Below are 13,611 nucleotides of genomic sequence, written 5' to 3'. Positions count from 1 at the left end.
AGGTCCTGTATATTGGTTAGGTTATTTTTGTTTTTGTTTTCCATTTCCACAAAAACTAGAATCACTTGGGAAGAGGGAACCTTAGCTGAGGAACTGTAACATGAGATTGGTCTATGGTGGACGTGTCCTCCCTACTGTGGGCAGTGCCATTGCTAGGCAAGTGGGGTCTGGGCTGTTTAAGAAAGCAAGTTGAGTAAGCCAGAAAGAGCATGCTCCTAGGCAGTATTCCTCTGTGGTTTCTGCTTCAATCTCCCACCTTGAGTTCCTGGCTTGGCTTCCCTCCGTGATGTTCTGTAACCTACAAGATGAAATAAAATAAAATAAAATGACTAGGCACCTTGTGAAAGCAGATCGCAAGTCTATTGTTGTTTGTAAGGTCTTTGCTCGTAAGGAGCGTAATTTAAGTAATACCTGTCAACCTGGAAAGTTTTAAAACTTAAAGCAGCAGGTTTGAAACTTTTAGACATGTGAGTTGCAGGCTATTTAACTATGTCATTTCACAAGCACACAGTGCATGGGCTTTAGAGGAGTGGAATTCAGCTGGTATTGCTGCAGGTCATAGGAGTGCATCTTTAGGAGACAGATCACATGCTGACCTTAAGCTGTCTTTAGAACCCACTAGATCAAGTGCACTTCTCTTGATTGTGACCTACAATGGTTGTTTCGTAAGTGTAGTCATAGAAATATTGGCAACTGTCTGTGGCCAATTCTTTTGTCTTTACGTTAGGGAGGAAATACTAGTGCGGGTGTGTGTGTGTGTGTGTGTACTCGCGCGCGCGTCCTAGATAGGTGCGTTTTCACGCGTGTGCTCGGAGTAAGGGAAGAGCTGATGAACATATTACTTCTACAGTTTTCAACATCTTCTTGGCTGGGTGTCATTTGGCATCCACATTCTCTTTGACCCCCGCATTCCCTCTTGCACAGGGCACTGTTTATTTGCATGCCCGACTCTTTAGTAGCATTCTCACCCAGCCCTATCATCTCCTGGCCCAGAAGGGATTCATGAGGCAGGAGAGAGATTACATACACTGGTTTCTAGAGGAATCCTTCTGGGCTGGTCTGAAGGATCCGGCCTCTTAAGGGTACGTTCTCGCATGGACACCAGTGGGGACTGAAGCCGGTCTTGCAACCGCCATGCGTGCGCGTGGAGATGCAGAACTAGCACTTCAACCTAGACCGTTTCCCAGGGCTGGGGAGCTCGCTCCGGGCGAGGCGCGGGGCGGGACAGGAGCACGCGAAGTGGCCGCCTGGCCAATAAGCGCAAGCCAGGAGGAGCCGGCGGTGGCCGCTCGGGTGCGCGCGGGGTTGGGCGTACACGGTGACGCGCAGGCTCGCCAGGACCAATGGGCGCAGGGTGGTGGCGGGCGGGCCCCAAGGCCTGGGGCTTTAGGAGGTGAGCGGGCCGCGGGCCCGCCTGACGCTGCTACACCGCGGGAGGCGCATGGCGGGCATGGCGCTGGCGCGAGCATGGAAGCAGATGTCCTGGTTCTACTACCAGTACCTGCTGGTCACTGCGCTCTACATGCTGGAGCCCTGGGAGCGAACCGTGTTCAGTATCCTGTGTGTCCTGGCCTGGCCGGGGCGTGGAGGGGTGCGCGCGCCGGGTTGGAAGGGGGTGGGGGGTGTCTTGGGGCCAAGGAAGGTGGAACCGCGGAGATCAGGGTCTTGTACGCAATTCCCCTGCCCAAGGTGGAGGCATCCTGATTTCTGCCAGCAGTCGGGAGGGCGACGTCTCCCCTGGTGCTTCCTTGCCCCGCTTCGGCCGCGCCTGCTTTGATCCTTCAGTCTTCTTTGAGGCAGGGTTGCTGCAAATCGCTCCGGGCTTGGGCGTCTTTAACCCTTAGCTATTCCTGATTTGGAGCGATAGAACTCTAACCAGTTCACCAGGTTGTGAGTACGTGGTCTTGACACTCCCACACAGTTTTGGAAAACAGTTTGTAAGTTACTGAAAGGCCTTTTGGGCTTCAAAATGGCAGTTTAAAAAGTGTGTTTTATTTATGACTTCTTTGCATCATAGGTACAAGCTGTGCCCAGAAAAGACTTTGCTGGGGTTTCAAACTGTGCTTTATCACCGGTTAAGAATTGTTGAGTGATGACTTTGCTGAGCACTTTGTATGTTATCTTGCCTAATTTTAACAGCTCCAGCGAATAGCTCAAGGTTGTGAAGCCTGATGTTTGTTTTCGCCCAATGTCTATGCCGCTATCCTCTGATTTCCGTGTCGACAAAATACTAGCAATTCATTCTTCTAACGCTCCACTTCTCCTTTCCTTCATATAAAAAGAATATATCACATCACATGTTTATTTCATCCGCTCAGCTTCTTGTGGTTTAGCTTTGTTAGGAACAACTTCACAAACGTGTTCTTAGGACTGAGATAGAGCTTCTTTGCAAGCTTTTTCAAGGGTGCTGGTGTGGAAATAGCATGAGGTTATTTGGAGCTGACTCTTGAAAAATTTTAGCGTCTTGCAAGACTATTTATTACTGTGAGCAATTATTTCCTAACCTAAAGTTTAATAACCAGAATGTGTATTTGGGGCTTCGGATTAAGAAAGCCTGATTTCCCGAATCGTTTATTTGTAGCTTCAGTTTGCTCTTTGGATTTTGTAGGTCAGATAAAATCTATATTTAAATTTATGCCTAATTGGAACTTCTCAATAGTAGCAGGTAATCTTTTGATTAATTCATTGATTAATTCAAAACATGGTGTACCCTGGATGTCCTGGAACTCATTCTGTAGACCAGGCTGGGTAGCAGTTAATCTTGACTGATAATTATCTTACTACAATTAATGTTGACAAAGCCCCATTAAATAGTAATAATGAAAGCCAGGTGTGATGGTTCATGACTGATTACCATGCTCAGAGAGCTGATTCAAGAGGGATGCTGGGAGTTCAAGGCTACCTGAGGTACATAATACATAGCAAGTACCAGGCAAGCCAAGGTTCCATGGCAAAACTCAAAGGAAAAGGCAGGCAGGCAGGCAAAGAAACAGTGTTGGGGTGAAGCGAAACTCTTTAGGTTAGGGTAATGGTAGAACTCAGTGTAGACCTGTAAGCTTTGAAACATTTGTTGGCATGTGGATAAATGCTACAGTGGCAACAGTGTTAAGATTTCTCTGGCTATATTGTAATAGAAATACTGACCGGGGCCAGATGGCAGTGGCTCACATCTCTAAACCCAGCACTCTGGCAGCAGAAGCAGACGGATCTCTGAGTTTGAGGACAGCTTGGTCTACAGAATGAGTTCCAGGACAACCAAGGCTACACAGAGAAACCCTGTTTCCAAAGGGGGCGGGGACCACTTAAGTTTTATTCGGAAAAAGTGCCTTTTTTTCTTCTTCTGTTCAAATAGTTGTGCGCATGGCTAAGTGTGGTGGTGCATGCTTGCCTGTAATTCTAGTACTTGGGGAGGTAGCTTCAGGAGCATCAGCAGTTAAGGGCTAGCTTCAGCTACATGTAGGTTTGAGGGCAGCATTGGCTTCATGAAACCCTGTCCCTCAGAAAACACAGAACCAAACCAAACCACCACCACCAAAGGTGCTGATAGAACTAACTACTCCTGTTTCCTTTTGGAGACAGGGCTTGGTGCTGTGCCAGATGTCTGTTATCTGAATGAAAACATTATCCAGGTTAGTTATTATGCCTTTGTTTGCTGTGTTAGAGGTTCTTTGTGTCCCCGGGAAATGTACAGTTATGAGATTGAGGAAGAGGAGTGTGAGGCGGGGAATGGCAAGACCTAGTAGCCCAGGGAAAGATCTCTGGTTGTCTTAACTCTCTTAGCTTCCTGGGAGATTGTCTCCTCAGCTCCCAGTTCCTAAGCTTTGGTTTGTTTTGCACTATCTTTGTATTGAGAATGTTAGAATACGGGGCTGCTAAGATGGCTCAGGGGTTAAGAGCACTGACTGTTCTCTCCCAGGGGTCCTGAGTTCAATTCCCAGCAACCACATGGTGGCTCACAACCATCTGTAATGGGATCTGGTGCCCTCTTCTGGTGTGTCTGAAGACAACTACAGTGCACTCAGATGTATAAAATAAATAACTAAAAACAAAGAAAGAGAGAGAATGTTAGAATACCTACTAGCTGTACTCCTGTGTAAGATAGGGAAGACGATGCTTAAGGTCCGGGGAAGTCTTAGGTGGAACTGGCCTCTGGTCTGTGTCCCACAGTGCTTCAGCCTGTGATACCAGCCATTTGTTAGTAGCAATGACTGAGGGCCTTGTTAAGCCTTGAGTGCTGTGATATTTATGGCTTGTCTGAGAGAAACTAAGATTCTTCTTCTTTTTTTTTTTTTTCCCTCTTTTTTTGGAGACAGGATTTCAACCACATAGCCCTGCCTGACCCGGGTCTCATAGCATAGCTTCAAAGTCAGAGATCCACCCACCTCTGTTTCCTGAGTGCTGGGATTAAAGAAAGATATGTTACCACACCTGGGCCAAATTTTTTTTTTTTCTGGTTTTTCAATACAGAGTTTCTCTTTATATCTCTGGCTGTCCTAGAACTTTCTCTGTAGACCAAGCTAGCCTTGAACTTGGAAGATTTGACTGCCTCTGCTGGGATTAAAGTAGTGTGCACCACTACTACCTCCTGGATTTTTTTTTTTTTTTTAAGAATAGAGGTGTTCATCTTTAATCATTAAAAGCTGAGTTTCCAAGCTACCAGACAGAGTATTTGTTGGAATGATGTGTTTGAAAGAAAATTTATGATCAATAATTATAAATGGAAGTTTCACTCATAAATTCTAGTCTGAGTATACTATGTGTGTTCTGAACAATTCCCAAATAATAAGGGATTTTTGTGAGAAAACAGTATTTTGGCAGGCCACTGTAAACCTGTACAAACTTATCAAGCAAGCCCTAACAGAAACAATCATTGTCATCTTGGGGGACAACTTGATTAGCATAGCAGCTCAGCATGGCTCGACCCTGCCTCGGGATCATTAGACATGTATGGGTGGTGATCAGTGGAGATACTGGTTGTGGCAGGGATCTAAGGCTGCCCCAGATCCTTCCTAGGATCCAGTGCCCTCAGCATCAGCTGGGAGCTGGACCAGCCTGGAGACGTGTCGCTGGGAGCTGTTCTGCTGTAGATGCTAATTTCTAATTTTCTTAAAATAGAATCCAAGGGACTTCTGCCTTTGCAGCAGCTGAGCTGAGAGATGCTTCCTGCTGAAGGTTGTCGGTCTTTGCCCTCTAGTCTAGCTTCCCTAACAGAGGCGGGGCTGGAGAGATGGTGTGAGAGTTCAGAGCATCTGCTACTCTCACAAGGACAAAGGTTCAGTTTTTAGCACCCATAAGATGGCTCACACCTGTCTGTAACCCAGTTCCAAGGGATCTGAACTGCTTTCCCGGAAAAAAGAGAAAGGAAGGAAGGAAGGAAAGAAGGAAAAAGGGAGGAGAGAGAGAGAGAGAGAGAGAGGTCTCACATGAAAAGACAAACTACAAACAACACAATGTCACAATGTGTATAAGCTGCTGGGTAGGCGGGTGAAGTGCTTGCTGCTAAGTGCTCAGTGGGTAAAAGAGCATCCTGCCAAACCCGATGCCCTGAATCCGATCCCTGAAACCAACATGGTAGAAGGGAGAACGTCCCTTCCTGATAGAAGTTACCCTCTGCACATGCACTAGTGCACACACACAAACTTGGTCTACAGAGGAAGTTCCAGGACAGCCAGGGATTGGATAGGTTTCAAACGCTTTCTGATGTGGTCAGTGTGATCAGAGACGTGAAGTGTGCCATGCAGTATTAAAGCAGAGGGAGCTTTCCCCCTGGAACAGAGATCCCCAGCGTCCCTAGAGAGAGTCTGCTTTCCAATTTTCCAAGTCTTGTGAATGGCGAGGGTGGTGGTGCGGTTTGGGGCAGGCAGTGTTAGTTGTTGGTTTAGCATTCTGATGAATGGCGCTTGTCTTTAAAGCATTTCCTGCCTTTGTTTTAGGATTTTCTTTTTCTTTTTTTTAAGTTGCTGGGGTTAGCTTGTTTACTTATTTATTTCTTCTCTAGATGAATACTTATCAGTTCATGATCAGTTGGGCTCTCTCTTAAAGAAACAGCTAAATACCTAGATTTTACACACCTCTAGATTTTTTTTTTTTTTTTTTTTTTTTTTAAGACAGAGTCTCACTGTCTTGGCTGTCCTGGAACTTGCTGTGTAGACCAGGCTGGCCTTTAACTCACAGAGATCCACCAGTTGCTGTCTCCTGAGTGCTGGGATTAAAGGTGTATTGCCCACATGCCTGGTTGTATTTTGTTTATTCATGAGTATAATACCATGTTACAATTCATGTAACGTCTTGGCTATAAGGAACCTGTTTTTCTTTCTTTTTTTTTTTTTAATATTTTTTTTATTACGTATTTTCCTCAATTACATTTCCAATGCTATCCCAAAAGTCCCCCATACCCTCCCACCTACTCCCCTACCCACCCACTCCCACTTTTTGGCCCTGGCGTTCCCCTGTACTGGGGCATATAAAGTTTGCATGTCCAATGGGCCTCTCTTTCCAGTGATGGCCGACTAGGACATCTTTTGATACATCTACAGCTAGAGTCAAGAGCTCCGGGGTACTGGTTAGTTCATAATGTTGTTGCACCTACAGGGTTTCAGATCTCTTTAGCTCCTTGGATACTTTCTTTAGCTCCTCCATTGGGGGCCCTGTGATCCATCCAATAGCTGACTGTGAGCATCCACTTATGTGTTTGCTAGCTGTTTTTCATTCAGCTTCTGTATAAACATTTATCTTCAGGGCCTGAATACTGCTTGTTGGTCCTGGAGTGATTTATGGGGCAGCTCTATTGTGGTTTCCTACAGCCTGGAGTGGAGGCTCAGCAAGGCCTGGTCCTGCTCACAACTCGCTGGCAGAGCTCAGCTTTGCATTTTTTTTTTTTTTTTTTTTTTTTTTTTTAGTTTTTTGGGTTGTAGCCTAGTCAGAGGAGGCTCTTCTATAAATCTGACTTCTGTATAGCTACAAGAACTTAAATAAGCAACTATACAGGTGTGGTAAGTAGAAAGATTATTTCTATATTACTAGTCTTATTTGTGTGTCAGATATAATCAGATAGATTTACATTATTTTTTTTCCTTTGATTATGTCTCTAGTAGATGACTGGAAGGATAATTCAGGTGTGGTAACTAAACGTCCTCTCCAAATAAATGGGGTCCTAAAATGTTAATGAAGAAAGAGGAATCTTTTTTTTTTTTTTTTGGTAGAATCCCAGAAGGCCAGTGGCACCCCAGGGTTATGGCATAAATCATAGCACTTAGGTAGCAGGGTAGCCGTGGGAAGTGCCAAACAGGTCTGAGCTGGGGTGACAAATGTTCACCCTTTGAACAGATTTAGTGGTGCTGTAAAGCAGACTGGATTTCTCATTCTCCTGTCAGCTCTCAGGTCGGTGATGATGTGCCTACATTTTATAGTAGAGTACAGGTAAGGATGGAAGGGCTATGCAGGGACATCCTGTTTCTGGGACTCACTATTTGTACTTTACAGTGTCAAGGATGCTTTATTGTCCTTTCAAAACTAGATGTGTGTTCATGTGTGCAAGATGCCCCCATGCCGTGGCACTCTTGTGGAGGTCAGAACACCTCATATGTTACGCCCCTGCCTTCTACTTTGTTTGACACAGGCTCTCTTGTTTGCCTCCATGTAAGATAGGCTTACTGGCCTGCAGGCCTCCTGGGAGTCTCCTGTCTGTGTCTCCTGTCTTGATGGAGGAGCTCTGAGATTACAGGCCTGTGCCACTGTGCCTAGCTTTCTGTGAGTCCCGGGGATGTGAAGTTGGAGCTTCATGATTGGTGGGTATTGATCTACCTGCTGCATTGTCTCCCGAGCCTATAAAGCATTTATACTTAGAGAGATTTGGGACAGACTGAGAGATCCATTTAAGTACCAGGTAGGCAATTATAGCCAACTCACTCTAAATGGTACATATTTACCTCTGTTTGTAAGGACCCATTAAGGAGATGAAGTCATCTTTCCCAGCCTCACAACTGTCTCAATAAAACCGGTGTCTGAGAGTGTTGGTAGAAGCTCACACTTTCAGTCATGTGTGCTGATATACTCATAGTGCTAGCACGTGGGAGGCTGAGGCAGAGGGATGGCGAGTTTGAGGTCACTGACTCAAAACAAACGGACAAACAAACAAACAAACCAAAAAAACCAGATCAAACTGAGACCAAACCAACAACCCAAACTAGCACCAAAGGATCTGCCAGTTTAAATGGTGTTAATAGTGGTCCCCGTCCTCAGGGAATGCTTAACTCAGTGCAGCACACTGGAGCCATTGGAACTTGGTGGCTAAAGTTGCTTAGATCTGTCAAGTCACCTATCAAAAGTAGCCCGGTGTAGTTCTTGGTAATCCCAGCATTTGGGAGGTAGAGACAATTGAACTAGGAGTTCAAGGTCATCCTAACCTAAGACTAGCCTGGGTTAAATGATTAGACCCATGCCAGTCTGGGCTAAATAAGACCCTATTTCTAGGTGTTTTTTTGCTTGTTTGTTTGTTTTTTTTTTTTTACTTAATATGTGTGTAATATTGATCCATCTTGGTGATCCCCAAGAAACTACAGATCAAAAGTGCCAACATTTTGCTGGGCACAGTGAAGCAGGCCTTTAATCCCAGCATAAAAACAAACAAAAAGTGATTGATTATTCAGTCTAGCAGAAGCTCTATACTATTATATTTTTACTTAGTGTGTCAATATATACCTAAATCTATTTTAAGTATTCTTTTCAAAGTATTTTCTTTTGATTGAAGACTTAGGGAGGTTTTGAAGTAATTTTGAAATTTAGTTTAGGAACATCTTTTGTAATGCTATTTATTATTCTGGAGATTAGAAGAAATGAGGTCAGGATATACATAAACTTTTTTTTTGTGGAATATAAAGATTAAATTCTATGGAGGTTTAATTTTGTTTATTTTTTTTAATTTTTATTTTATTTTATTTTTTTGGTTTTTGGAGACAGGGTTTCTCTGTGTAGCCCTGGCTGTCCTGGAACTCACTTTGTAGACCAGGCTGGCCTCGAACTCAGAAATCCGCCTGCCTCTACCTCCCGAGTGCTGAGACTAAAGGCGTGCGCCACCATGCCCGGCTTTGTTTAAAATTTTAAAGCAGTTTATGACTATGTAGTTCAATTCAGATGACAGGTCAGCGAGATGGCTCAGGGGGTCAAAAGCACTTTCCATGTTGGTCTGGCAGTCTGAGCTCCATCCCTGGAACCCACAGTAGAAGGGGAAAGCCCTATGCCTGACTGACACGCTCAATCGCTCTTTCTTCCCCCACTTTCCTCTCCCTTGTCCCTGTGTCTGTCTGTCTCTTTCTCTCACAAACACACACACACACACATACAGAGAGAGAGAAAGAGAGAGAGAGAGAGAGAGAGAGAGAGAGAGAGAGAGAGAGAGAGAGAGAGGGGAGAGAGAGAGGAATAACAAAATTTACAAAGAGGCTGAAGAGAAGGCTCAGTGGTTAGGAAAACATGCCCTAGTTTGAATCTCAGCACTCACATTGGGCAGCTCACAACTGGTGCCAAGAGAGCCAGTGTCCTCTTTTGACCATACATAAATACTGATTTTGTCTCACTGTATAGTCTTGGCTGCTCTGGAGTTCCCTATAGACCAGGCTGGCCTTGAACTCACAGAGTTTTGGCCAGCCTCTGTTTCTAGCTACAAAACAAATCTTTGTTATTGTTGTTTTTCAAGTCAGGGTTTCTCTGTGTAGCCCTGGTTGTCCTGGAGCTCACTCTGTGGACCTGAGTGACCTTGAGCTCAGAGTTGCATCATCTTCCTCTGCCTCCCGAGTGCTGGGACTATAGGCACTTGCTACCAGTTCTCAACATTGGTTTTTGGTGACAGGGTCTCTCTGTGAGGTTCGGGAGTCTTAGAACTATGTAGACCAGGCTGGCCTCACACTCAGAGATCCGGCTGCCTCTACCTCCTACATGTTGGAATTAAAGGCATCACACCCAGCAGGTCACAAAAGAAGTCTTTTTTTTTTTTTTTTTTAAAGAACTTATCCTATAAAGGGCAAGTTCGGATGACTTTCAATAGTTCTGCTTACCTTTGCCAGAACTGATGGTTGTTTTTTTCTATTTCTGAGCACTATGACCTGTAGTAGATCCAAATATTCAAGACAAGTAAGGACTAAAATTGCCTGCATCATTTATCTTTGACAAGGAAAGGAGGGGTGAGAGGTGGGACATATTTGTAGGCATTGGAGAAGAACTGGGAAGGTTTAGTTAATTTGAATGCGGGATTCGTTGGATGAGTAGGCAGATGGGTGTACTGCAGAAATTAATGGGCTGAGGATGGAGCTCATTGCAAGTGAACTAGCATGCCCAAGGCCCTGGTTCAATTTCTAGCACTGCAAGTAAAACCAAAAAACCAAACTTAACAAATCAAACCCCAAATTGATATTTGGAAGAGAAGCAGAATCCGCTCTTAGTCATCCTACACAGCAGCGATGGACAGGGGAAAACCCAGGAGATGGTGGTGGAGATGAGAGCCCCAGAGAGACACCTCAGCTCAGACCTGTTGGACGGTTAGTGTAGCGAGGACCACGCCAGCGCCCTGATGAGCTGCTGTGTTTGCTAGGAGGCCACTGGGAGGATCGTAGGGATGTCTGTAGTTAGAGTGATGGGTGGAAGTGAGTTACTAATGACAGGGAGTCAGTAAGTGGGCATTTTGTTTGCTCATTTTAAAGAAATGAGGTAATGAAGAGAAAGGTAGACGTTTAAAGATGAATAAGATCAGATGCCACTGTGGTAGTGCACTGGGAGGCAGAGGCTGACAGATCTCTGTGAGTTCAAGGCCATCCTGGTCTATATGAGTTCCAGGACAGCCAGGGCTACCAGAGAGATGCCCTCCCAAAACAAAACAAAACAAACAAACACACCCTCCCTCCCCAAGATTAAGGAGAGAGTACAATGTACAGTTAGAAGATGGTAAGAGAGTTTTCGATTACATTTGCTCCATGATGTGAATGCATAGGTTTCGAGTCTTGGTTTGACCTCTGGGTTCTAATGACAGCCTTCAGTTTGGCTCTGGGTAAGTCATTATTTTCTCAGCCTCATGAGTAATAACTGCAGCAAACGTCCCATAGAAAAGCTCTTGATTAAGAGATTTGCCAGCTGAACTGTTATACAAATATTAGTTTGTAGTGGGCACATTGTTTATTTACATCCTACCTTCTCATAAAACAAAACAAAGCAAAACAAAACAAAACCCAAGCTATAAGGAATGGCTCAGTGAATAAATGCTTGCTGTACAATCGTGAGGACTTGAGTTTGGATCCCTCGTATCCCTCATAAAAAGCCACGTATGTCGGTGCATGGCGATCTGTGATCCAGTGCTGGCGAGCCAGAGTCAGTGCCTTCTGCCACTCGGAAGTTTAAACTTAAAAACTTTAGATCATACATCCCTTCTTGCTGTTACTTAAATTCGTAGATCTTCTGAAGTTATGAAGTATAATTATATTCTGTGCATGCTCCCCCCTCCCCTCGGTTTTTCTTTTTCCCCTTTATGTGTAGTGGGCATTTTTGTCTTCATGTATGTGTATAGACCATAGAGTCCAGAAGAGGGCATTGGATCCCCTGGGACTGAAGCTATAGACTGTTGTGAGCTTCCATGTGGGCACTGAGAATTGAACCTAGGTCCTCTGGAAAAGCAGCCAGTGCTCTTAACAGCTGAGCCATTTTCCAGCCCCAATGTGCTCTTGTCTCTTAGGTTGAACACTATAGATACTTAATTTTAAGCCATCTGGTGTTTTCACCTCTATCTAATTGTGAGAGCACCAGTGCTGACTTTGCATGGTAGAGGGTAAATGAGTTAACGACCACGTAGGGTGTTGTCATGGTGAGTACCCCATTTCTGCATTATTAGATCTTTATATGTACTTGATAAATACAAAAACACGCTATGCAAATGAATACTTGACCAGACATTGATGGTTGTTGAAAAAAAAAAAACACCTGGAATTTAGTTTTCAAATAGACTAGGAAAAATCAGTTTCCTTAACCATCACGCAGATTCGATGCTGGTTTCCGTGGTGGGGATGGCCCTGTACACTGGCTACGTCTTCATGCCCCAGCACATCATGGCTATTCTGCATTACTTTGAAATTGTACAGTGACGAAGATGTGACCAGGATCCAGAGGTTCCTGGGGAAGATCTACCTTGTGAAGTTGGAATGAGACCTCATCAGATGTAAGATGTGCTACGGATGTCCACATGACCAACCTTATAAATACAAAGACTTTTAAAAAAACTTCATGAGTAGAACAGGAAAAATCATCCTGGCTCATGTGTTGTGTTCTTTCTTTTTGATTTTAACAGAGGCTCTTATATAGTAGCTTTTATCTATTTTAACATTGTAGTCATTTGTACTTTGATATCAGTATTTTCTTAACCTTTGTGACTGTTTCAATATTATCCAGTGAAAGCTTTTCTTAATGTAACTTTGAGTACATCTCAATTGCCTTCTATTTTTAAAACCTAAGGTCATTAGTTGGGCTTTACTGTTCTTGCTATCATATGGCATATACATCTGCCTGGATATATTTCTACTCTTGACCAAAGTTTTGTAAGAAACAATACAGAATTTGGGGACGGGAGGGAGGATACTTTGAGAACTACTTACAAAAGATTTATCTGCAAGCTTGAACTCAGGAGTACGGTTTTAGCTCCCTAGACTCTTAACAGCTTTTGCTCTAAAATTATTAAAGTGTTTCTTAGTAATGAAAAAGTAAAGATCTTGCTAACATTAATACAAGGAACATTTCACCTTTTAGATATTAAATTCTTATGTGGACTTATTTCCAACCAACTTTGACGATTCCTGTGAGTTTGGGTGATTGGTGGCCGGCTTGTTTGATGCTGAGATACACTGTGGAGCTTTTCATAGACGGCTTAGCAGATTCCTCTGAGGCAGTATTGACCCTGTATGCGCTTAAGAGTTAATTTGATGTGGTAACAGGTGTTGTGAAATGCATTTGCACGTTGTGATAAAGACACAATGAGATGAATTGTTCAAACCATAACCAAAAGAAATGTAAACTTGCTTAAAAAATCCTTTCACTCTTTGTATTTTTTTAAAATGGTTTTTATTCCTTAGATGTAAAATGACTACTTATTTTTTTTTGATGTAAACTCATTAAATTCAAAGAAAAAATGTCTCTTTTATGGTTAAATATTGATCAAGTAGTTATTTTGTGGTTGGTTCCTGGGGCTTGGATATGCAGTAATCATTTTAGCATGTTTCTGAACATAAAAGTTATAGTAATTAGAAAAGGTACTGTAGATTTTAAGATGTCTTCTAGCATAAGTTCTTTTTTTGTTGTTTTTTATTTTTTGTTTTTGTTTTTGTTTTAATTTTATTGTATGTATAAGAGCTCTGCTGCACATACATCTGTGGGTCAGAAGAGGGCGCCAGATCCCCTTACAGATGGTTGTGAGCCACCATGTGGTTGCTGGGAATTGAACTCCGGACCTCTGGAAGAGCAGCCAGTACTCTTAACCTCTGAGCCAGCTCTCCAGCTCCTTCTGGCATAAGTTTTGCTTTTTTTTTTTTTTTTTTCTGGTTTTTGAGACAGGGTTTCTTTGTGTTAACAGTCCTGGCTGTC

At 43.6% G+C, this 13,611-nt stretch overlaps 1 protein-coding gene across 1 annotated transcript; it reads left to right on the top strand.

The window, feature by feature from the left end:
* The first annotated feature begins 1,333 nt into the window (after nucleotides 1–1,333).
* On the top strand, nucleotides 1,334–13,071 carry Sptssa (serine palmitoyltransferase small subunit A). Its single transcript, XM_021179209.3, has 2 exons — nucleotides 1,334–1,553; nucleotides 12,019–13,071. The coding sequence occupies exons 1-2, from the start codon at nucleotides 1,442–1,444 to the stop codon at nucleotides 12,120–12,122; spliced, it is 216 nt and encodes a 71-aa protein (XP_021034868.1). The 5' UTR covers nucleotides 1,334–1,441; the 3' UTR covers nucleotides 12,123–13,071.
* Nucleotides 13,072–13,611: the final 540 nt, after the last annotated feature.

The sequence above is a fragment of the Mus caroli genome, unplaced genomic scaffold (genome assembly GCF_978045245.1).
Source record: "Mus caroli unplaced genomic scaffold, Mus_caroli_1 scaffold_14, whole genome shotgun sequence".
Classification (NCBI taxonomy): Eukaryota; Metazoa; Chordata; class Mammalia; order Rodentia; family Muridae; genus Mus; species Mus caroli.
The sequence above is the reverse complement of the archived record's forward strand: the minus strand, read 5'-3'. Positions and strand labels throughout refer to the sequence as shown.

What these genes read in the sequence shown, in the direction of transcription:
- Sptssa (XM_021179209.3), top strand. Translation starts at nt 1,442, where the DNA reads ATGGCGGGCATGGCGCTGGCGCGAGCATGGAAGCAGATGTCCTGGTTC. An exon ending in CTGGGAGCGAACCGTGTTCA is followed by an intron (nt 1,554 to 12,018) that starts GTATCCTGTGTG and finishes ACCATCACGCAG; the next exon opens with ATTCGATGCTGGTTTCCGTG.